The 25,437-nt window shown below is 41.5% G+C and overlaps 1 protein-coding gene across 3 annotated transcripts; it reads left to right on the top strand.

The window, feature by feature from the left end:
- The first annotated feature begins 1,431 nt into the window (after positions 1–1,431).
- On the top strand, positions 1,432–19,310 carry TTPA (alpha tocopherol transfer protein). Of its 3 annotated transcripts, XM_059043110.2 has the most exons (5): positions 1,432–1,635; positions 8,719–8,872; positions 13,617–13,810; positions 15,958–16,068; positions 19,103–19,310. In XM_059043110.2, exons 1-5 carry the CDS (start codon positions 1,432–1,434, stop codon positions 19,289–19,291), a joined length of 852 nt encoding a protein of 283 aa, XP_058899093.1. In that variant the 3' UTR covers positions 19,292–19,310. The 3 variants fall into 3 exon arrangements, with proteins under 3 accessions (XP_058899093.1, XP_058899094.1, XP_058899095.1); XM_059043111.2 differs by lacking the exons at positions 8,719–8,872; positions 13,617–13,810; XM_059043112.2 differs by lacking the exons at positions 13,617–13,810; positions 15,958–16,068 and having other exon boundaries at positions 19,103–19,277.
- The last annotated feature ends 6,127 nt before the right edge of the window (positions 19,311–25,437 follow it).

Genomic DNA, 25,437 nt, shown 5'->3' with positions numbered 1-25,437 from the left:
TGTTTTATTGCTTATTTATCTCATTCCTTGTCTATCTCCCTCCACAAGAATCAAAGCCCCCAAGAAGAGGGTTCTGTCTGTTTTGTTTGCTGGTGGAGCCTCAGTACCTGGAACAAGTTCTGGACACAGAAGCTGCTCAATAATTATTCTTTTCATGAATGAAATGGCAGTCTCTCTCACCTGCCACTGGACATCTTTTTTTTTTTTTTTTTTTTCTGCGGTACGCGGGTCTCTCACTGCTGTGGCCTCTCCCGTTGCGGAGCACAGGCTCCGGACGCGCAGGCTCAGCGGCCATGGCTCACGGGCCCAGCCGCTCCGCGGCATGTGGGATCCTCCCGGACCGGGGCACGAACCCGCGTCCCCTGCATCGACAGGCGGACTCTCAACCACTGCGCCACTAGGGAAGCCCCACTGGACATCTTAAAAGCAAAGATTTGGTTTTTATTTGTGCGATTCTAGTATTTACCTGTCGCATACTATATATTCAATAATAATTAGTCTCATGGATTCCCCCTTGGGGAAACAGGTCAACTCTGGAATAGGGCAGAGATCAAGAAAAGACCAATTTAACGACCTTTCTGGCTTCCACATCCCTTTCCTGCTCCGTCTCCATTACCCAGGATCACTTAGATGAGGTCACATAAGGACTCTGGACTCTCTGTTGAGGGACTAGACATGGTGGTGAAGCATAACAGAGGAAGTAGAGAGTGTTTAGAAAGATTTCTTTTTGGCACTTACTAGTCATTTATTGGTATATGTCAGTAACAGAGTAAATAAAGTGCCAAGAACTGAGAAGACTGCCTGGATTGGGAGGAAGGGGAAGAGCAGTGAGTCAGTGAAGGTGCCATTTTGGGATGTGTATTTTGGAAACCACTGTTGTAACACAGTTTGAGGTGAGGAGTCAGTGTGAAGCCTTAATGGAAGGGGTAGGGGGAGAAGGGCCCCGCAGCGAGTCTGCCACCGAGATGTGAAATGGTGGTTCTAAGGCTCCTTCCATCTCCAGGACAAGGAGGGAAGGAAGAAAGGGAGGCAGGGAGGAAGGAAAGGAAGTGAGGGAGGGAGGGAGGAAGGGAAGGAAGGAAGGAAGGGAAGGAAGGGAAGGAAGGGAGGAAGGGAGCGAGGGAGGGGAAAAAGCAAAGCACGATAGCAGACTATTCTTAAAACATCCCAACCAATCACAATCAGCTGAGGCAAACAAAGTTTGTCACCTTCCCCTTGACGTCGAACACCAGTGCCTTCCTTACTGGGAAGGCTGGGGTTCCTACCTGGAGCACGTCGGGGCCGCCACGTGCTTCCGCGTAGGGGGCGCCCGGGCTCACGCCTGCAGGCGGGGCTGGCGGGGGGCGTGCGCGGGCTGCCCGCGGAGGAGGGGCGGAGGCGGGCCCGAGCTTTCCCGGGCGCCCGGGCCGCGGCGGGAGCGGCGCGGCGGGCATGGCGGAGGCGCGGCCGGGGCCGGCGGCGGGGGCGCAGCTCAGCGGGCTGCCTGACCACTCGCCGCTGCTGCAGCCCAGCCTGGCCGAGCTGCGGCGCCGGGCCGGGGAGGCGGGCGCTCGGCCGCCGCGGCTGCCGCTCAGCGACGCCTTCCTGCTGCGGTTCCTGCGCGCCCGGGACTTCGATCTGGACCAGGCCTGGCGGGTAAGGGGTTCTCCCCGCCGGGCCGTACCCGGGGGACGGGCCGGGAAGCCGCGGCTGGGCCCGGAGCCTCGCCGAGGCCCGGCCCGCCGGCCGGACGTCGGCGGGGACGCGCCCCGAGCGCACCGCGCGGCGCGAGCGGGAGTTCTGAGGATTCCCGCCCTGGTCCTTCCAGTTTCTCTGGGTCGTGGAAACGGGAAACCTCGAAAAAAGCTGGAGCCTTCTAGGGAGAGGGCCCATTTGACCCCAAGCACTGGAACTCTGCCCTGCACGAGTCTCCCGAACCTATAAAGTTTGGGAAATGCCTCACTCTCCGCGGTAGAGCGGGTGAGATAAAAGAAAATGACAGCTGAAAAGTGGGAAGCCTAGAGTTATTCCATCTTAGCAGGTAACTCGACGTTTGGTGGGGGAAATGAAATTGCCAGTAAAACTGAAGACCTAAAGCCAAATCCTAGCAAAAGAGTATTATTCATAGTAACACTGAAGTGTCAAGACGGTAAAGCAGTCCAGAGTGTTTTGAGTGGGAGAGGGGGGATGAGGCGCTTCTTTTGTGGCTCCAGGTGTGTTATTACAGCTGGTTGAGGGCAGGGTGGTGGGAAGACAGGAATCAGGAGGAGGGGTACGACCTTGAGTTCTAGCACTTTGGACCCAGCATCCTCACCTGTTAAATAACGGTGAAAGGGCCTCCCGCGATGACTGGTTCCCAGGACTGAACATTAACCAGTTTAACGGAACAGGACGTACCCAGCACAGAGCCTGGCCGTAGGAAGCGCTCAGCAGTTGAACTTGATCTAGCCCTTTCTCCAAGTGGTTCGCCCAAGTGTCTCACACGGCGGCGAGCTGGGAGGCAGAGGAAGTATTATAATGCAGAGTCCCAGCTGTCTCAGTATGAGGATTTTTGTTGTTGGTAACTAATTTTTAATTGAAAAAGTAAGAAGTACAGACGGTAAAAAAAAAAAAAATCCATAAATAGTAAAGAATGCAAAGTAAGTTCCTAAAAATAACTTTCTAAGGGAAAAAATTCCTCACCCCACATCTTAGCTTGCCAGGCTCCTACCCAGTGGCAGTTACTGTTACCTGCCTCTTACCTTTCCAGGTGTAATCTACAGTCGCACAAGCATATGTGTGTGTTTTACATTTTGCCTTTTTAACATAATTTATCATAGAGATGAATCTGTCTCAGCATGTGGCTTATTCTTTTGGGGGCTGTGTACTATTGCATTGTCTCAGTTTATTCTATTAAAATGTATTAACCAGTCTCCTGTATTGGACATAGGAATTGTCATCAGACATGGGCAGTGCTGCTGTGCATATGCTGTCCATTCCTTCATTCAATGATTATGTTTTGAATTTCTACAATTTGCTTTGCCAGTTCGCAAAACACAGAAACCAAGACAAAGAGGGTTTCTTCCACACCAACTGGGTATTCTAGTATGTCTTTCTCATGGTATCAATACAAAAGGAAGAAAATCCTTATAGGATAAGTTGAACTTGCCCAATTGCTGGATGAAGTGCAATATGCGTTTTCAGTGTTGATGATGAATAGACCACGTATTTTATCACTTCTATCTTATCCATACATAATGGTGTCTTTCCCCATATTATCACCCACGCCGTGTCACCAAACTTTATGATCTGTGTGTCAACCTGCTAGGAACTGGTTCTCGTTATTATAATGATAATGAGGAACTGGTTCTCAGTATTATTCTAATATGCATTTATTTAATTACAAGTGAGGTTAATCATCTTTCATATATTTAACATTTTTAAATTCCTTTCTAATTAACTGCTTGTTTTGCTATTTTCTTCCACGTTGTTTACATAAAATATAAAACATTTTATTCATATCTTCATGTACTAAAGAAAATAGGCTGTTGTCCTAGTTTGCGGTTCGTCTTTTGACATCGTTAATGCTATTTTCTTTCTGTGAAGAATTTTAAAGTTTTTATGTAATCAAATGTGTTGATTTGATTGTTCTGTGATTGCTTCTCGTTTCATAAGCTCTTCCCTTCTGCAAAATTTTCTCTAGTAATTTATAACTTCTCTTTTTTTATGTTGGAGTTGTCGATCTACTGGACTTCATTTTGACATTAGGAATGAAATAGGAGCCTACCTATTTCTTTTCTTTTATCAGATGGCTACTAAGGTGTCCTCATACTTACTCAGCAGCTACTAGATATGAAGACACAATCTCAGGTCCAATGAAAAGTGTAGCTCTAATGGGGCATTAAACATTTATAGGTAACTAAAATTAAAAGTGTATGATTTACAGATTTCATTTTGGTTACTTTAAAAAAAATTTTTTTTTTAAATTTATTTTATTTTTGGCTGCGTCGAGTCTTCGTTGCTGCGCGCGGGCTTTTCTCTGGTTGCGGTGTGTGGGCTTCTCATTGCGGTGGCTTCTCTTGTTGTGGCACACGGGCTCACTAGTTGCGGCTCAACGGGCTCTAGAGCGCAGGCTCAGTAGTTGTGGTGCATGGGCTTAGTTGCTTTGTGGCATGTGGGATCTTTCCAGACCAGGGCTCGAACCTATGTCCACTGCATTGGCAAGCAGATTCTTAACCACTGCGCCACCAGGGAAGGCCCCATTTTGGTTACTTTTTTAAAGTAATGTCTACTATGTATAAAATAGATAACTAATGAGAACCTACTGTATAGCACAGGGGACTCTACTGTTATCTGTGGCGACCTAAATGGGAAGGAAATCTAAAAAAGAATAGATATATGTATATGTATAATTGATTCACTTTGCTGTACAGTAGAAACTAACACAACATTGTAAAGCAACTCTACGCCAATTTTAAAAAGTAATGTCTAAATAGAAGATGAAATAAAATTTACCTCCAGCCTCTGTATTGTATATTTTTTCCCTGTATTATTTATTTTCCTGAATTGTTTTCATTGCATCATGTCCTTGAGGAGCTGGCTAGCAGGACTGTGTCCAAATCTACTGGATAGGAATCAAGTTTCTGTGAACTCTTTGCTATTTTTCTGCCAACTTGAAAGGAAAAGGGGAGAGTTAAAAGTATGAAACTGTTTTTTTCATTTTCCTCCACAGAGGCAGTTAATTCAATTTACACTCCTTTATTTAACGTATGAAAACCCTATAGTTTTAGTGTATGAAGAAACCTTGATAAGTCCCTCAGTTTTAATGAAGTTTCTCATTATTCTAGTTTTTGTATTTGAAATTATAAAAAAATTAGTGACTTTTGTGAATTCTAATAACTTTGGGAGTGCCAGCTACTTTGTTAAGTAGTGTTTATGTGGATTACCTCATTATTTTCTCATTTTAGAAGAAACTGAGATGTAATGAGTAAGTAACTGTCCTAAATCGCAGTTATTAAGGGGTAGAGCAAGAATTTGAACTTGAGCTGAATTCAGGGGAGCCTGCACTCTCAACTGAACTATACTTGCCCCATCTGTTTAAAACAACCAACTATTAACCTCTGTCTGTTCTATATATTCTTGTGAGTATATAGAATCGTATCTTTCACAAGTGAATATTCCTCCTTATAATTTTGCTCTATGTGATACGTTTTTTATTCTTTAATTATTTTTATAGTTTTCCCAAATACGTCAATGTTTTCAAAATTCCACTGACGCTCCCTGCTAATTTCCCACTAAATGCAGCTTCTTTTGTAAAATTCACTGTATCAAGTGTCAATTTCAGACTCCACTCTGCTCCTGGTAGCTACTACCCTGAAACAAATGTGTAATTTCTTCCAGTTTAGTTTTCTTACCAATAAAATGGGGTAACAATAGTTACCTCTTAGAATGGTCAGGAGCAGGAATTGAAATGATGCCATTAAACCCTAGAAAAGTGGCACAAATATGGTTGTAATTTTGTTGGAAAGTACATGAAAAATGTAAGGAGAAAGCTACTCTGTTACAAAGCAGAGTTAAAATAAGCTGTAACTTTTTATATTTATTTATTGCTAGTGGTGGTACAAAACAGGTGCCTTTTGGTAATGAATATTCACCCACGGGCAGTTTTTTTCTGCTGTGGACTTTATGTGGTTTTTTGGAGAATTGCTCGGTAGCAGTTTATGTCATTTACATAATTTATTTACGTCAACCAGACTTTTGAATTTATTTATCAGTGGAAAAGTAATAATCAAAGATCCAGGTGTAGAGCCTTCAGTTTGCAAAAGTCAAGTGTCAAAAGTATGAGGGCAATTTGTGCATCTTTATGAAAGTCATTTTTTTCAAGCATGCGGATACAGCTGGTTTAATCATGTATTAATTTATTCTTTCATTCGACACATGTACCTATCTCCTAAGTGCCCAGCACTCTGCAGAGATCAGTAAGCTGAGGAACCTGCCTCTATTCCCTAAAAGATCCCTTTTTTAAAAAAAATAAATTTATTTATTTTGGGCTGCATTGTGTCCTCGTTGCTGCGCGGGCTTTCTTTTAGTTGCGGCAAGTGGGGGCTACTCTTCTTTGCGGTGCGCGGGCTTCTCATTGTGCGCAGGCTTCAGTAGTTGTGGCTCATGGGCGCTAGAGCACAGACTCAGTAGTTGTGGCGCACGGGCTTAGTTGCTCCGTGACAGGTGGGATCTTCCCAGACCAGGGCTTGAACCCATGTCCCCTGAATTGGTAGGTGGATTCTTAACCACTGTGCCACCAGGGAAGCCCCCAAAAGATCCCTGTTAATGAAGCTATAACTTTTATTATTCCATGGGAAAATAAAATTGTTATTTCTGTATCGGAGCTCCTATGCTGCTTCTGGTGTTTTGCTTGAATTAGAATTAAAAGGACTAGTTTTCCATTCGAGGGAACTATGAAAAAAAGTGATGAACATTAAAAATGCTAGTAACACTTATTCTGATGCCCCCTAGGACAGGAGAAGGAAGAGAAATTCATCTTATAGAAGAGAATGAATATATCAGGATCTACAATGTGTCTTTTGTTTTTGCTGCTTTTGGAATCCGCTATTTAGGTCACCAATTATTTCTTTGTTGGCAAATTTACTGACTTTTTTTCTTTCTAACCTCTCTGCTGCATTTAACTCTTAGTAACATTCTCTCTCTCTTTTTTTTTTAACAGTTAGGGAAAGTTTCTTAAATGCAGAAATGACAGGGAGAAAGAAAGAGAAAGAGAGGGAAACAGTATCAGAGAGAAAGAAGTAAGGAGCAGAGCAGCACAGATGCCTTTCCCTCCCTTCTGTACATCCTGGTGTCAGTTTTCCTGTGGTCCAACCAGATTCTCTCTCCTCCAGCCATTCCCAGCCCTTGACGTTCCCCAGGGCTTGGAATTTCACCCTTTACTTGGTTTTTTAAACTTGTTTTTGCAGTTTCTCCTCCAGATCATTACTACTTCGTGATTACAGTTCTCATGTTCTTTCCAGTGACTCTCAAATGCAAAATTCGTCCTTTCCTTTCATCTGAACTTTGATCCCACGTTGCTAATAGATCTCTTTAAACTCAAAACAAATATACTGTCGTTTTAGAAAAACTGAGAATGCTGAAAATCATGGAAAGGTAAATTCTCCACAATACACTGGCCATGTTTGTATTATTGGTAAATGCAGAGTAACCATTATTGGTGGTTTTTTGGGAAAAAAAAAAAAAAAAAAAGAAAATGTGGTTCTTTCAGACCAAATTTTGCCAAGACCTAATATCCAGGCAGACTGTTCCACAGGCTCTCCGAGTGCATACCACCGTTAACAAAGTCGATTTTTGTTGTTTTCTGTTAGTATGGTATAGAAATGCTCCTTTGTTTCTTTTTTCTAGGAGAGAAAATAAAAACCAAAGATTTTTAGTTATCTTTAATATAAACCTGCACTAAAAACTTGGATGAGCAATTAATCTAAGTAACTTTCCATATTAAGAGAACAGCAAGGCTGACTCGTTTTGCCCGTGTATGCTTTACCCAGAACCCTGCAAGACACATGTTGAGAAAACATGGCTCACAGGAGTTTAAATACACACCGAGACCGCACGGAGAGTAGGTGGTGGAGTCAAGGTTTTCCTGAAGCAGCAGCCGCCTGGGAATCAAGCTCTTCACTACATAGCGTGGCCTGTATGATCCAGTTGTCACCAGCTGGTGAGGTCCAAAGAGAGCAGGGATTTTATTCTGCCCACTGCTATAGCTCAAGTGCCTCACTAAGTGTGTGGAACATTGCAGATGCTCAAAAACATTTGTAGAGTTAATTCATCTGATTGATTTCTTTTCTTCCTTATTCACAAAGACTAAAAGGTGGATGTTTCAGCCTTCTATTGCTAAGTAACAAACCAGCCCCGAATTTAGCGGCTTAAAGCACGGCTGTGTATTGTAATGCGCCACTTTGGGCAGGGCTCAGCGGGGATGGTTCCTCTCTGCTCCACGTCGCAGGAGATGGGACCATGGCTGAGGTCAGGCTATCTGAGACGGCCTCTCGTTGTCCAGGGCCTCTCTCTGCAGAGATTCATTATTTAATAATGCTACGTGGTGTCTGGATCCCAAGAAACAAAAAGAGAAGGTCTCAGGCTTCTTAACCAAGCACGGTGTCACTTCCATCAAAGCGAGACTCGAGGGGCTTCCCTGGTGGCTCAGTGGTTGAGAATCCGCCTGTCGATGCAGGGGACATGGGTTCGTGCCCCGGTCCGGGAGGATCCCACGTGCCGCGGAGCGGCTGGGCCCGTGAGCCGTGGCCGCTGAGCCTGCGCGTCCGGAGCCTGTGCTCCGCAACGGGAGAGGCCACAATAGTGAGAGGCCAGCGTACCACCAAAAAAAAAAATAATAATAAGCGAGACTCGAGGCCAGCTCAGCTTCAAGAGGAAGGAATCAAATGGACTCCACCTGCTGGTGGAGGGAAGGACATGTGCACACCAGGAGGGGAGGCATTGTTGACAGCTATCTTTGGGAGATTCTTTACCATGGGAGACAAATAAAAATTCCTCAACTTTCAATTTGTGACTAACTCCTATCACCTGAGATCCTGCATGAAGTGTGCTTTTAGCTTTTACAGCTAAAAAGATACCCCAGGTTAGAATCCTGACATAATACATGGCAAGGGCCCTACATAATGCCAAGGCTTTCCTATCGCTCTTACAAAATGCTTACCATGTATGCTATCTGTAGATAAGTTTTATTTTATTTTCCAGTTACTAAAAAACTACTATAAGTGGAGAGCAGAATGTCCAGAAATAAGTGCAGATCTCCATCCTAGAAGCATTCTTGGCCTTCTGAAGGCCGGCTACGTCGGTGTCCTGAGAGCCCGAGACCCCACTGGCAGCAAAGTTCTGATTTACAGAATTGGTAGGTCACACACAGCACTTCCTCTTTTTAAATTTTTCTTGACTGCCGTATCAGAAGCTTCCATGAGTTCATATTTAAGAATTTAGCTTTTTAGGTTTTAACTTGGGTTTCATTTAGTCTTTTAAAAATTTTTTTCTTAATTTAAAAAAATATTAATTAATTAATTTATTTATGGCTGTGTTGGGTCTTCGTTTCTGTGTGAGGGCTTTCTCTAGTTGTGGCGAGCGGGGGCCACCCTTCATCGCGGTGCGTGGGTCTCTCACTATTGTGCCCTCTCCCGTTGCGGAGCACAGGCTCCAGATGCGCAGGCTCGGTAGTTATGGCTCACAGGCCCAGCCGCTCTGCGGCATGTGGGATCTTTCTTCCCGGACCGGGTCTTGAACCCGCGTCCCCTGCATCGGCAGGCGGACTCTCAACCACTGCGCCACCAGGGAAGCCCTTTAATTTTTATTTTTTATATTTTCTTGGCTGCTCTGTGTGGCATGTGGAATCTTAGTTCCCCAACCAGGGATTGAACCCACGCCCCTTGCATTGGAAACCTGGAGTCTTAACCACTGGACTGCCAGGGACGTCCCTCATTTAGTCTTTAATGTCCCCCAAATATAATAAAACTGGCCGTTGTGAGAAAATTATCCAAAACCAGTGAAAATCCTACTTCCATTCTTCCACACAGTTAACTGTATAAAATAAGAGGAAAAGAAAACAGAGAAGAGAAATAGGTGGAAAAGGTAAGAAAAGATCAAGGTAAAGCGTTTCAAAAATTCAAGTAAGAATTCTGAACTATAGTAATACAAACTCCACGACAGCATAGATTTTTGTCTGTTCTGTTCGCTGATGTTTCCCAAGCACCGAAACCAGGGCGTGCACGTGGTAGGTATTTATGAGATATTTTTGGAGTGAGTGACAGAGTCACCGGTGGTCCGGTCCTGCCGCAGGCTGAGGGGCGGGGGGCTCATTCTCCGGGGGGAGGAAGGGGAGGAAGGGCCCGTGGGAAGCAGCACCCAAGCAACTATTGAAGAACCCCTGTTTCACGTTCCCCTCTTTCTTTTCACTGCTTCCTCTTTTCACCCCTAGGTCTTCCTAGTGTTTCCGGGAGGCTGGAAACCTGTAACTTCTGCCCCACCCTTCGACCTGTGTGTGGTTAAAAATGTCACGAAACGGGGGGTTCACACTGTCCCCAGCATCCTTTCCTGGCCCGGTGGGAATGACAAAGATAACCAACATTTCATGAGCAGAATCTTATGAATTATCCTCTTACAGAAACTTTCACATCTTTAAATATTCCAGGGAACTTAAAGATATTTATAGATTTGCTTTTCCTGCCTGCTTATAGATAAGATACCTGCCTATAACTCAGCACTTGGCTGTCTTGCAAGAAGATCCTGCATTTAGTTCTTGAAAAGGTAGCAGAAGACCAAGTAGAATGATTCTGGGTTTTTTTTTGCTCCAGCTTCTGTGTCAAATACAACTGGGTTAATCGTGAAGTCGTTGTCTGTAAACCAGACATTACAAGTGCTCTTCTGTCCTGTCGTTGCCTCACTGGTGTTATAGGAAGTTGCATGAGGTTCCCTGAGTTCCTGAGGGATAGATTTGCCAGATTTAGCAAAGTATCTGTGTTTTATGTAGCAAGTGAAACTGTTTTATAAAAACTACAGTGTCCAGTTACATTTGAATTTCAGGTAAACAATGAATAATTTTTTTGTATGCATGGGGCATACTTAGACTAAAAAAAATATATCCAGTTTATCTGAAATTCAGGGTTGCTGTGAGCATTAAATCTTGCAATACAGTATATATAAAATATAATTAGAAAATTACCTGGTATGTACGAAGCACTCAATAAATGTTAGATAGTTGCTGGAAAAGGAATTTAAAAGGTACGGCAATGTTTTCTTTTGCCTTAAAGGAGCTTAGAGTCTAGACCAGCAATGTCCATAGAACTTTCTATGATGCTGAAATTGTTCTCAGTGGCTACCGGCCACATGTAGCTGTTGAGCACTTGAAATGTGGCTATCGCAGCTATGAAGCAGAATGATTATTTTGTTTACTGTTAATTAATTTAAATGTTAATTTAAATTTACATAGCCACATATGGCTAATGGCTACTTTTTGGACAGCACAGGTCTAGACAACTACGCTGGTGGGCTCAGAAATTTAGGTCAGGGGCTTCCCCGGTGGCGCAGTGGTTGAGAATCCGCCTGCCGATGCAGGGGACACGGGTTCGTGCCCCGGTCCGGGAAGATCCCACATGCTGCGGAGCGGTTGGGCCCGTGAGTCGTGGCCGCTGAGCCTGCGCGTCCGGAGCCTGTGCTCCGCAAAGGGAGAGGCCACGACAGCGAGGGGCCCGCATACCACCAAAGAAAAAAAAAAGAAAAGAAAAGAAATTTAGGTCAGTCACGATTTTCTGAACTGCAGACTTTCAGTTGTTCTGTTCATATTTTGCACCATTATAGCTTTCAGCCAGTGTCTGAAGTCGTACAGTATACATGAACTGGTTTATCCATGGATTGATTATTCACATTCTTACCAGGAATCTGAGGCTTTTAAAAATAAAGGGCAATTCCATTGTACCTTTCCAGGAATACCTCTAATTATCCCTTCTCTTTCTTCATCTCTAGATTTTTCCTTGCTATTACACAGCATCCATTAACATTTAAACCTGTTAGGATCAGCCATCCAAAAGCTCCTTAATCCCGTAAGACCCTCCAGCCTCCCCGCTAGCCATCTCCCCACACCTCTCATTCTCAGCCTCAGTTTTAGAGTTAGTGATATCCACCATCCACATTTTCTCACAGGTCCTCCTCTCAACGCCCCCTGGTCTGGTTTCACTGCCACCTCTCTGGTGAAATGACCTTCGCAAATCATCGGTGACCTTTTCACCGAATCGAATAGATGTGTTTAGTGCTATTTCACTTGACCTCTTTACAAAGCAAACCTCTTCCTCTTTTTTTGAGGTATCTGCCTCCCTTCTCTGATGCCACATTCTCCTGGTGTTTTCCTCCAACTTAACTGACTGTTTCTTCTTAGTCTCCTTTGCTGGCACTACGTATTCTACTGTAAATCCCAAAATTCCTTAGGACATTGGCCTCAGCCTCCTCTTCTTAAGCTACTTACCTCTCTACCATAACAGAAAGAAACATAAGTCCATGGTTCTCCCTGCTATAGACCTATAAGCACAGAAGCTCTGAGATTTGTATCTTCACCCCCATTATCTCTTTGTTCCCAAAGCTCCATACGACCAGTTCTCTATCTCAGCTCTATCCAACTGGACATCTCACAGTCACCATTCTAACACATTCAAAACTGCCTATGATCCTTCCTTCCTAAACACTTTTCTTCCAGTGTTTCCTACCTCAACAACTGGTACCACCATTCTACCCAGTTGTTCACGCCAGAAACTTTGGTATTTTTAGAATTTTACCATTCCTTAGTCATGAATCTTTTTTTTTTTTTTAACCCTTCATCTTGTTAGGTACTGCATGAACCTTGTAATCTGAAGATTTGCATCTTTTTCCAGCTTTGGGAAAATTTTCTCTTCTGTTACTATTCCTTTCTCCTCTGTTCCCTATTCTCTGTATTATTGCCTCCCAGAACTCTAATTAGTTGGATTTTGAAACTTCTGGATCTAGCTGCATGTCTGTTAACTTTTTATCCGTACATATTGACTCCTGGGTCTTCTGTGTTGAGATTGAGAGACTTCTTCAGCTTCATGTTCCAAACCATTATTCACTCGTTGGCTGTATCTTTTCTGACATTTATCCCATCAACTGAGATTTGCTTGAATTGTCATCTTTTTATTTCCAACATCTCAACTGATTCTTTTTCATAATAGCCTGTTCTTATGACAATAGCCTATGGTATCTTTTTTTTTCCTCCCTGAAACAATTTTGTTTCTTTTAATGTTTCTTGCTTTATTAGCTGTTTCCTTCAGTTTTCGTGCTTTTGTCTATTGAGTTTGGACCCTCTCTTCTTTGTGTGTCTGTGTCTTTAAAACTATTAAAATTCTTAGTGGTTGCATATCTTTTTTTAAAGATCACCTGCTTGCCTATCTACTACTGTCCATTTTGCATGATGTGGCCTGCCCCAGGACTGGTGGGGGAGGGGAGAGGACAAGAACTCAGTAGCTCCTCTTCTTAGCAGAGGTATTCCTTGTTTTTCCTGGGTGTGGGGAGCTGGCTACCCGAGTGCTTCCCTGACTCGGCTTTCCGAGCGCACGCGACTGTTCTAGCCCCTACGTGGATGTGCCGGCGCGCGGCTCATCACGGAGGGTGTCAGAGAGGCCCACCTGCCTCTCTGCTCCTCACACATTTCCCTTGGCAGCAACCTCTGTGGTTACGATGGGGCCCTAGTTATTCTTCATAATCCAGAGCCTTGCTTTTCCCATTTTCAATACCTTCAAGCGTGGAACATACCCAGAGGCGTTCATTCCCACCTTCAGCCACAGCTCCATCCTGCATATTTTGGGCTGTAGTTTCATCGGGCCATCAAATCCAGGCTACATTTATTCTCTTTTTTTTCTCCGTGCTCTTAAGCATCTGTTCTTTGCTAGGGATTGGAGGGAGGGAGGGAGGGAGAAACAGGCACGTGTTCTTGGACCACCAGTTTGATCTGTTACTTAATTCGTGATCTTTGTACGTGTTTTATTTCTATCGATCCTTTAAGTCTAAAAAGAATTCGTTTCCTTTTGTAAATCTTTCTGATTCTTTACACAGTGCTGAGATATGATTTTTTACATTTTTTTCAGCACACTGGGACCCAAAAGTTTTCACAGCTTATGATGTGTTTCGTGTAAGTCTAATCACATCCGAGCTTATTGTACAGGAGGTAGAAACACAACGGAATGGAATCAAGGCTGTCTTTGATTTGGAAGGCTGGCAGTTTTCTCATGCTTTTCAAATTACGCCATCTGTAGCCAAGAAGATTGCTGCTGTTCTTACAGTAAGTGTATATTTTTAACTGTTCGGGATAATACTTCCAAATAAGAGATACAAATTTAGTTATATGTTAAAGGGAAGGGATAGTACATTTATTAGAAAATTAAATAAAATTTTAGAAATGATACATAGAATTCAATAACGGTAAGAGGAAGTAAAGTGTTATTAATTCAAAAAGAAAGAATGTTGCAACAAACTGTGAAAATATGTTCAAAATTTCTAACCACAGAATTCATATATTTCAACAATAATGTGGTGATTTTATCTTTCAGTCGCTAAAATTTTCTTCCTAAATTAAAAATTGACTCAAAAAATAATATTTATAGCAATCATACAACAAAATGTCATGTAGGTTTTGGTTGGTATAGATTGATACAATTCTTTCCAGAAAAAAAAACACGAAGTTTTAAAAATGGCCGTTGGGCTTCCCTGGTGGCGCAGTGGTTGGGAGTCCGCCTGCCGATGCAGGGGACGCGGGTTCGTGCCCCGGTCCGGGAAGATCCCACGTGCCGCGGAGCGGCTGGGCCCGTGAGCCGTGGCCGCTGAGCCTGCGCGTCCGGAGCCTGTGCTCCGCAACGGGAGAGGCCGCAACAGTGAGAGGCCCACGTACCGCAAAAAAAAAAAAAAATGGCCGTCATCTTTGACCCAGTAATCCTTTTGGAAACCTAGCCAAGAAATAATCTTAAATATAGCAAAGACTTTGTGTATAATAATAATAGCTTACTGTGTGCCAGGTACTTTGCTAAGTGTTTCAAGTGCATTACCACTTAATGGCTACACCAAAGCTTATGACATATGACTATTCATTTTTCCATTTTACAAATTATTTTACTATGTCAGAGAGGTGACATAGCAATGCCCAAGCATACACATTTTGTCAGCAGTGAAACAAGGATTCCAATCCAGGACATCTGAACATAAAAGCTGTACTTAGAACCATCATTGCTTGTATACATAAAGATAGTTACTATAGCATCAATTTTTAAAAATAAATTTATTTATTTTATTTAGTTATTTTTGTCTGTGTTGGGTCTTCGTTGCTGCGTGCGGGCTTTCTCTAGTTGCGGCGAGCGGGAGCTACTCTTCGTTGCGGTGCGCGGGCTTCTCTTTGCAGTGGCTTCTCTCGTCGTGGAGCACGGGCTCTCGGTGCACGGGCTCAGTGGTTGTGGCGCACGGGCTTAGTTGCTCCATGGCATGTGGGATCTTCCCGGACCAGGGATCGAACCCATGTCCCCTGCATTGGCAGGTGGATTCTCAGCCACTGCACCACCAGGGAAGCCCCCTATAGCATCAGTCTTTATAGAAGAAAATTAGAAACAGCTTATTTGTCCAGAAATAGGAAAAGGGTTACTTAAATGATGGTACATCCATTTGATGGATTATAGCATCAATATTAAAGCTCACAATGTTTACAAAAATTGTATTATGTCAGTGAAACAAAACAGGGTGCAAATTATTTAGAGAGCACATTAGCAATTATGTTTAAAATAAAATTACTCATAGAAAGAACCTGAAAGGAAAAGTCACAATTGATAACACATCTCTAAAAGCTATGTGCAGAAAAAAAAAAAAAGTTTTGCATGAAGAAACTTGGCAGGAAAAATCTCTATATTAACAACACATCTTTGAGTAGGGAAACTACTGATGAGGTTTTTCTTTGAATCCTTAACATTTTAAAGCTTAGAAAAGAGCCGATATTACTTTGATCTGAAAGACACACCCATGTCAAAAGTTTAAAAATGTGTGTTTATTGTACTGTTCTTTCAACTTTTATGAAAGTTTGATTTTTCTTCCTCAAAATAAAAATTTGAGGGGAAAGGTTAAATATCCAAATGACTCATTGATTTTTTCAAAAGCACCTTTGTATGTGATTGGGGAAGATATTTTCTGTGTCCTGCTTATGAAAGATGCAAGTATTTCTTAAAATGTTTTGCCTAAACGACAAGGTGAAACCTTTTTAGAGACCTTTCTTAATCTAGGGACAGTGAACTATAAAGCAGGCTATTGTGTTGATGGAGTAATTTTGAAAATAAAATCACACTTAAGGTATTGCTGTTAAGTTTAGCAAGTGTTCAAAGAAGGGGCTTGTCGATAGGATTACATATTGATTTATGCTTTGTTATTAACAAGACATTTTCTTTATTTTCAAAGGATTCCTTTCCATTAAAAGTTCGTGGTATCCATTTGATAAATGAGCCAATAATTTTCCATGCCGTCTTTTCCATGATTAAACCATTTCTGACTGAAAAAATTAAGGAACGGGTAAGTAAAACATATTCAAGTCACTATTCTTCCGTACCAAATGTTCCACTGTTATTTAAAAATTACTCTCTTATTTCCGCCCCTCCCCCCAACACACACAGCATTGTCCCAGTGTTTTGAATATTTATCCAACAACCCAACTACTTTTATAAAATTTTTTAGTTTTGAAAAATCAAGTTAGTGAGGCTGTGGAAAAACTGGACCTCTAACACATGGCTGGTGAAACTGCAAAGTGATATATTCCCTGTAGGGGGCAGTGTGGTCATAGTTATCAAAATCACAGCCTTCACATTTCTGGGATTTTTATCCTACAGATATACATGCTCATAAACAAAATTACATATACAAGAGGATTCATTGCAGCAAAATATTGGCAACCACCCAGTTTTCATCATGAGGGAACTGGTTAAATAAACTGTGATGCACCTACACAATGGAACACAGTAAGATTTGCAGGATGTATTGTAAAGGGAAATAAGAACATGCAGAATAGTGTTTATACATCTTTTGTATAAAAGGGGAAGAAATCAGAATCTATAGTTATATTGGCATTAAAGTTATTTTTAAAGAATATGCAAGGAAACAACCGAAGTGGTTACCTATATGGAACAAAAGAAAGGTATGGATGGGGTAGCTGAGGATAGGGTTGGGAGCAAGACATCTCACTGTGTATCTTTTATCTTGATTTCTAGCTGTTTGAATATATTATCTATGCAAATAATAAATACGCTTAAATTAGACATGTGTAACTGACCATAGTACCCAAAGTATGTGACTTAATGTCATGTTAGTTAAAGCAAATAGATTTGATGTTTTTTCATTTTTAATTAATTTATTTAATTTATTTATTTTTGGCTGCGTTGGATCTTCGTTGCGGTAAGTGGGCTTCTCATTGTGGTGGCTTCTCGTTGCAGATCATGGGCTCTAGGCATGTGGGCTTCAGTAGTTGTGTCATGCGGGCTCAGCAGTTGTGGCTTGCAGGCTCAGTAGTTGTGGCTCGCTGGCTCTAGAGCACAGGCTCAGTAATTGTGGCGCACGGGCTTAGTTGCTCCGCAGCATGTGGGATCTTCCCGGACCAGGGATAGAACCCGTGTCCCCTGCATTGGCAGGCAGATTCTCAACCACTGCGCCACCAGGGAATGCCGATTTGATGTTTTTTTTACCTATCTTGAGGAGTCTTATCTCAGGTGATTATCTAATATTACTTGGGATTTTTCAAGTGTTGACAATAGAGTGTGAGTTCCCAAACTGGCAACCACTCTTCTGCATGAATCTGTAGAGGATAATTTTTAGAGCATTTATTTAGACAAACGTTGGCAACATCTAATGCATGAACACAAACAGGTTTTAAAGGCTTTGACAATTTAAATCTCAAAAACTATTTAAATAGAAATACTGGTAATGTGAGTGATAATAGCATATTTGGAATGTTCCAAAGTATATTCTTTCATACTAAGAATATGTAACATCTTGCATCTGGTCAGAAAATGACGACCCTAGAGCTTCTTTTGAGGTTTTCCAGTAGGTATTTCTGTCTTCAAGAATGAACCGCCCCTATGGAAGATTCTTTTTAGTCCCTTTTTTTTTTTTTTTTTTTTTTTTTTTTTTCGGTACGCGGGCCTCTCACTGTTGTGGCCTCTCATGATGCGGAGCACAGGCTCCGGATGCGCAGGCGCAGCGGCCACGGCTCACGGGCCCAGCCGCTCCGCGGCACGTGGGATCTTCCCGGACCGGGGCACGAACCCGCATCCCCTGCATCGGCAGGAGGACTCTCAACCACTGAGCCACCAGGGAAGCCCTGGAAGATTCTTTTATTTTTATAAAAGCTGGAGTTTTTTGTTTATTCTTTTTTCTCTCTCTTCAGTCTAGCTTGACAATAGCTGGCCATCTTCTGTTGAACGCAGAAAGACATAAAAATAAGTATTTCTATTTTGGGTTATATTCTGGACCAAAAAGCGAATACAACAATAAACTGAACCTAATAAACAGTAGAACATGAGCAAGAAGAGAAGAAAAATTTTTAATTGAGAAGTTAAGTGAAGCATTTCAATGAAAGTTAATTGACATGAAACAGACTTGCCAACGTGGGGAGGGCAGGGAGGACCAAATCTAGCCACTTTCTCCCTTTAAACATTTTGGCAGTACTCTATGAATGGTTTTATTTCTCCCTTCCTGAAGAGATAGTTGAATTTCTTTTCAATTAGCTGGTAATATTTTAAACATTTCAGAATAAAATCAGGGATTGGGACTGCAAGGTTCCTGAGTGCAAAAAACTTGTTTCATTCATCTTTCAGTCTTCATATCCTAAGCACATAGTAGGTGCTTATTAAACGATTGTTGAATGTACAGATGAACCCTAGCAGATGAATAAAGGTATTTATGTATTTATTTTTAACAAGATGTGCTTTTAACCAAAGGTTCCAAGTCTTTATTTTAACTTCAGGACATTATATGATCAATTTTTATAGTTTAAAATGTTCAAAAATTTAAAGTTCTCAACCATCATAATTTCTCTTAATTTTTTATTAGCCAAGACTATCTGTCAACTGTGCCACATAAATTATTCCCTGTGTACCTGATTGTGTGCTCAGATATATGCTTTTATTTAATATGAACTAAGAAAAGGAAGAACATTTTTATCATCTACAGAACCATCCCAGGATATTCGATCTTTTGCTAAGAATCACCTGTACATTAGGGAATAGAATGTATAAAATGATTTTATGTAGAGTTTAAAAAATCTACTTTTGAAAGAGAAAAGAATAGCTTTTTGTAAATATTGTATAGTTATAAGGATGCAAATATAAGAACACAGTAAGATGATGAGATTCATAAGCAACACAATCTAAACATAAGTAAAATTAGTAGCTTCATAAGCAGAGGAATAAAGGAGGTATCAATAGTATCTATACATGCGCTCCTATCTTAGAAGTGATGAGAGCACCTTATCTTACAGTGTTGATTTTCCCTTGGAAATGCATCTGATATACTGAGAGGTAGAGGGCTACCTTCTAAAACATTTTGGCTGTTTCAGATTCATATGCATGGGGACAATTACAAACAAAGGTTACTTCAGCATTTCCCAGACATTCTTCCAGTGGAATACGGTGGTGAAGAATACTCCATGGAGGACATTTGTCAGGAGTGGACAAATTTTATAATGAAGTCTGAAAATTATCTCAGCAGCATTTCACAGACCGTTAAAGGAGAAGAAGTTATTTAATGTGAAAGACTTCCTAATTAAAAATACATGAGTAAGATCCTACCTGGTTCTATGAATGAAAGAAAAAGTATCATTAAACTAATGCTTTTCCGATTGATTTTTTTTTTTTTTTTTTTTTTTTTTGCGGTATGCGGGCCTCTCACTGTTGTGGCCTCTCCCATTGCGGAGCACAGGCTCCGGACGCGCAGGCCTAGTGGCCATGGCTCACGGGCTTAGTTGCTCCGCGGCATGTGGGATCTTCCCGGACCAGGGCACGAACCCTTGTCTCCTGCATCGGCAGGCGGATTCTCAACCGCTGCGCCACCAGGGAAGCCCCTGATTTTTTTTCAATGTAAAAATCTTCTAATTTGAGCAACGTGGGTATTTGGGAAATTTCTTTACTTTTTAAGTATCTTTTCTTTACCTTTAAAGTAATTAAATATTAATTAATATTAAAAATTAATTATATCTTAAAAGCATAGAAGAGGTTCCTGATTGGTGCACTTGGAAGAAAGTTATCTCTAAAGCATCTTTTCATGCGCACTTTGGTGTGTTTCTCAAAAGTTTTATTTTAAACAACTCTTCTGGTCACACTGGTTTGATTATAAATGAATAAATAGTCCACTGAAAAGAAATATTAGCACAAATCAACTGATTATAAAAATCTATCCGCACTCATTTTGGGTGCGTGTCAGACAGACTATAATTCAGATTAAAATCTGACTACAGTTTTATATAGTTATTTCTGTGGGCCAGCAAGGTGTTCCCCTCAGGGAAATTCTATTTTACCGTATTCGCACAATAGAAACTTTGGATTAAACAGTCTGTATGCCATAAACTCTTATGTGTAGCATCAATAGGTCTCTGAAATTATTCATGTTGATACAGTTAACTACATAGAGATTCAGAGGTGGAATAATAGTTGGTTGCCGTACACATGGATTCTATTTTTAATTGAACGGTAACACAACTACACAAGGGAAAGGAAATGTTTACATTTTAAAATCACTGTCAACTACTTCTGGAACTTTTCAGATTATGCATGAAGAAATTTGGGTTTTACTGTATTATCAGAACATTCTAGCCAAATCCTACAATTCATATTTACTTAAAAAAAAAAAATCAGGAGTTAAAATGTGCTGTTTGTACTGTAGCTATGTTAAAGCATATTTCATTTATTGAGAAAGATATGTGAATATAGCTTTCAACTTATGACAATTTTTATAGTATAATTTTTAAATTTTACTTTAAACTTAATGAAAGTGTACAAAATTTATTAAACATTTTTTAGCTTAGTTGGGTTTCAACATTAATCATACAATAGTATCTTTGTGAAAGAATATGTAAAGGGTGTTTTTCTTTATAAGAAAATTATTCTAATCAGATGAGCTGATACTTATGATTCTCTGTACATATATCTGTGAAAAATTGAGAGTGATTGTGAATGTTCTTTAGAGAACGTGTTTGATTTTGGTTTAGCATTGGGAAGGTAACTTTACATTATAAATGTAATTTAAAATATTAGATCATGCCTGTTTTCTAAAAAATGTTAAAATCTTCTTTACAAAATCATACAATTTAAAATTGTACAATTAAAAATGACAGCGGAATAAAACTATTTAAAAAGTATAAATAATAGCAACAAGAAAAAGTTCTAGTTTACCCAGCTTTTATTCCTAGAAGGTTTACATCACAAAGTTCCACTTCATTCACATTTGGGTGCTTAAAACACTTTCTTCTGACTCTGTGAAGGAATGATTACTTTAGCACAAGAATAAAGGATAGTATTTTAAAATGTCTTTTAAATATGATTCATTGATGATGTTACTAACAGTAAATAGAATTAAAATAAGTCAATCAATAGAAGTACATTTCATGATAGGACTTTGAATTTTTTTATGAAATGCAGCAATTCACTGAAGAACATTAAAAGAACAATGTAAAATGAACAGGCAGTTTTACAAGGTGGCAAGATAAATAACTATTGAATTGTCTCTATTACTTTACTGTAATTGCACCAGAGGTGCCTTTTAAAAGATTAACTCTAACATGTGCTCATTGTGTTACTGAACTGCCCAATAATTTATTTGTTTTAATATTGTTCAAAACAAAATAAAGATCTTTCACACAAACTACAGCTGTTTGTTTTTCATTTTGAAGTATGAATATTAGGGATTCTTTTTCAAAAACTGCTTTTCCTTACAGAAGAGGTTAAGAAAAAAGTATCGCATCTAGTTGTCCATTACAAAAACGCCAGTGTTTTCTTTAAACGTTTCAGTTGCAGACTGGCTTTCCTGTTCCTCAGTTCACTACCATCTTCCCCTGTCTTCTTGTGCTGAAAGGGACCCAAAATTAATTTCATAAAACGAAGCCATGCACACTTCAGAAGTTAAAACTTCTAGCTGAGAGTGTGTCACTAAATCAGATAATTGGATTCTGAAACTGCTATGAGCCCAGATGATGATTTCATTTGTCAAATTATATTTTTCTTACAGAAATAACACTTAAGTCCTAGAGCAAAGAATATCTTTGTCTCCCACCTAAATTAAGCCAGTAGCTCACGAAACACGTCAAACATACAGACAAACCCCAAACTCAACAAACTAGTAAGGTGGTGTTGTCTGAAACGCTCCTTCCTGGCCTTATGTGTTGAATTTTGCCCCACCTAGATGCTGTGGAGGAATTATGAGTTACAAAGGTTGAACTAGAATGATGGCAGTAAAATGACGCCGGGCAGCAGTGCCTCTCCACTAACGTTCTGGTTGGCAGGGGCACATCCCATCCCTCTCCCTCCCCCAGAGCTAGCACTTGATTGACTGCTCGCCTCTTCTCTACCCAAGTCAATCATATCAGCCTATTAGATATCTACTTTTGGGAACACTGTACATTGAATTAAGTACTATACTGAATAGAAAACCTAATTGGATGCTACCTAGAAGAGAGAAAATACTTATCCAAAATAGCCAGGTAGGACTTCCCAGGTGGCACAGTGGTTAAGAATCCACATGCTAATGCTGGGGACACGGGTTCGAGCCCTGGTCTGGCAAGATCCCACATGCTGCGGAGCAACTAAGCCCGTGCGCCACAACTACTGAGCCTGCGCTCTAGAGCCCGCGAGCCACAACTGCTGAAGCCCGCGCGCCTAGAGCCCGTGCTCTGCAACAAGAGAAGCCACCGCGATGAGAAGCCCACGCACCACAACGAAGAGTAGCCCCCGCTCGCCGCAACTAGAGAAAGCCCGCGCGCAGCAACGAAGACCCAACGCAGCCAAAAATTAATTAATTAAAAATTAAATGGATATTTAAGGAAAAAAACCCCAAAAGAGCCAGGTAAAGTGCAGTACAGGTTGCTCCTGGTATCTGAGAGTAAAGCTTTCCTACCAAACCTTGCTTAAGCCAAAATGGAGTAACACTAACGGATGCACAAAATAAATAGAAAGCACGGGTGCTCATAGACACAGTTCAAAGCTATGAATGCTGGATGCTGAGATGCTAAGTGTGGTTCCAGGAAGGAGCTTGGCTGTGTCACTCTCACTGCTCTGGGTGGTGCTGCCTCTGTAAGGGCTCATCGCAAAACAAACACTGAGCGCTATTTTGGCTTTTAGCCTTTTTTTGTAAAAGCAAAAATCCTTGTGGGATTTCTTTTGGTTAGTGAAAACAGGTACTAATGTAGGTTTTTGCAAAAGTGAAGTGGTGTAAAGCAGCCTTTCGAAAAGCAGCGGATACCTGTATAGTGTAAGAATCTTTAGAGAGGTTGCAATAAAGTGCTTTAGGAGTTTAACAGAAGGAAAGATCATTTCCACCCAGGGATCTAGAGGATGTGTTTTTAGCGGAGGTATTATTTGAAGCACAGCCTTTAAGAAGAATGGACTCCCCCAGAGAGCAATCAGAAGTGAGGAGAGGGAGGCTAGTCGAGGCAAATAGCATGAGCAGAGACTCAGAGATCAGAAAGAGTAGGTCACGTCTGAGAAATCGGATGTAGGTCTAGCATTTTTGGATGCTACAGGAGCGTGGGCCTTCTGCCTAGAAGGACGCTTGGGAAACAAAATATGGGAAGCCTTGAATGTCAGCTTAAGGGCACTCAAATGTATGAATTGCTTATTTTGTGCCAGACCCTACATTAGATTCAGGGCACTCAAATGTATGAACTGCTTATTTTGTGCCAGACCCTATATTAGATTCACATACATGTGTCATTCAGTCTTTGTGGAAAAAAGGAAGTGGCATTATGCCTGTTTTTTTTTTTTATTTTCAAAATTGTAATTAGGTATTACCAAATAAAGTAATAAACAACTTTTAACTTAGAGTGCAAAATAAAAGCACCTTATTATTTTAAAGGTGCAAAAGCAAGAAAATATGACATAAACTTATCCATTTTTAAATAGTCATCTGTGTGATGGGTAAATGCTATTTCAAAACATTTTCAATAGAAAAATGATTTATAAATCAGTTTTCAGAAGATCAAAAAAAATCAATGTTTAATACCAACTTTAACTACAAATAAAAAGAATATTGTCATCCCTCCTGTTTTTGCTTCAACATTTATGTCTTCTGCTCTTTGCCTTTTGGAGAAAATACTGCATTGTAAGGCTGCCGTCTTTTTGGACGAGGACAAGGATCAAGATCTTCTTTAATGTAACCTCTTTCCATACAAGTCTGAGTGGAAGGAAAACCAACTTCCCAGAAATTCTCTGGTGTGTTGGGTGGAATGTAGCGAAATCGGTGTCTTGAGCAGGAAGCCAACTTCTTTTCTCTTTCTTCTGCTGGACATTATGCCTGTTTTTACAGAAGAGAACTCAACTCTGAAAGTGTCCATTCCTTGCCCAGAATCAACGGGCTAGTAAATGCCAGAATCATACTGAACTCGGCCGGCCTAGCTGTAAAGTCCATGCTCTCTGTAACACCACCATGCTCCTAATAGACCCAATTCCACAGGCCACAGGGCTCAATGGCCACCATATTCTATCAGTCCTACCTGAAAATATCTGACCATGACCCATTTCTAAGGCTAATCATCTCTCATCCTACCTGCTGTCATAGCCTCTGTTGTTGGACTGCCAGCTTCTCACTGGTCCTGCCTTTATATACCCCTCCACTGCTGCAGTTATTTTTCTGCAAGATTTCATTCTCTGAACTTTCGCCAGAGCAACACTGCACGTGGGTAAATTGCTAATTGGCACCTGGGGCCCTTCACAATGAGGCCCAATCTGTTTTTCCATCCTTAAATTGCAGGACTCCTAACCTCACGTATACGCTAGGCACACCAACCTTTTTTTTTTTTTAAATTGGAGCGTAACTGTTTTACAGTGTTTTGTTAGTTTTTACTGTACAGTGGAGTTCCCTGTGTTATACAGCAGGTTCTCATTAGTTCTCTATTTTATACATATTAGTGTACATATGTCAACCCCAATATCCCGGTTCATCACACCCTTCCCTTCCCCCCCTTGGTGTCCGTTTGTTCTCTACATCTGTGTCTCTATTTCTAGGCACACCAACCTTTTCCAAAAATATCACCCTTTCTACACAAGACCTCTCAGAATCAGCAGCAAGGGGAAGGGGGAGGGGGAAGGGGCAAGGGAGATGAAGTGTGTGTATTTTGTATTCTGGCCAAAATTCCTCAGAAATTACTCTAATCCCTACATTGTTCCGAGACAAATTATGTTTGTTTGACAAGATCAACAGACACAGACCTTTCTCTTTTGCCCAAACCTGCTGACAAGGTCTCCAATTTTCTGCTCTAGGTCTCATTAGTAATTAGCTATGATTAGAACCACTTGTCATGACTGGTTAGGCAAGGTTAGAACTCTTTGTCCTCCTGAAACTTGTTAATGCAGAGAAAAACATTTCCTGTTCAGATACCTGACTGAGACTTCTCCTGCTTGCAGAACAACCCCCAGAAGCCACTGTTCACCCCTTTCCATGAAGGTCTAAGGCAAAACCTCCTTAGTGAAACACCCTGATTGTCAGATCCGGGGAGCTGTCTATATTGCAACAGACAGACGCGAGCAGGGCCTCTGGTACCCAGTAGCCGCCCGGCCCGCCCCGGCCCGCCCCGGCCCGCCCCGGCCCCGCCCCGGCCCGCCCCGGCCCCGCCCCGGCCCCGCCCCGGCCCCGCCCCGGCCCCGCCCCGGCCCCCGCCCCCCTCGGCAGCCGCGCGCACGCGCCGGG

This window comes from Kogia breviceps, chromosome 17, assembly GCF_026419965.1.
Source record: "Kogia breviceps isolate mKogBre1 chromosome 17, mKogBre1 haplotype 1, whole genome shotgun sequence".
In the NCBI taxonomy this organism is placed as follows: domain Eukaryota; kingdom Metazoa; phylum Chordata; class Mammalia; order Artiodactyla; family Physeteridae; genus Kogia; species Kogia breviceps.
Note: the sequence above shows the minus strand (reverse complement) of the source record. Positions and strands in the feature narration are given on the sequence as shown.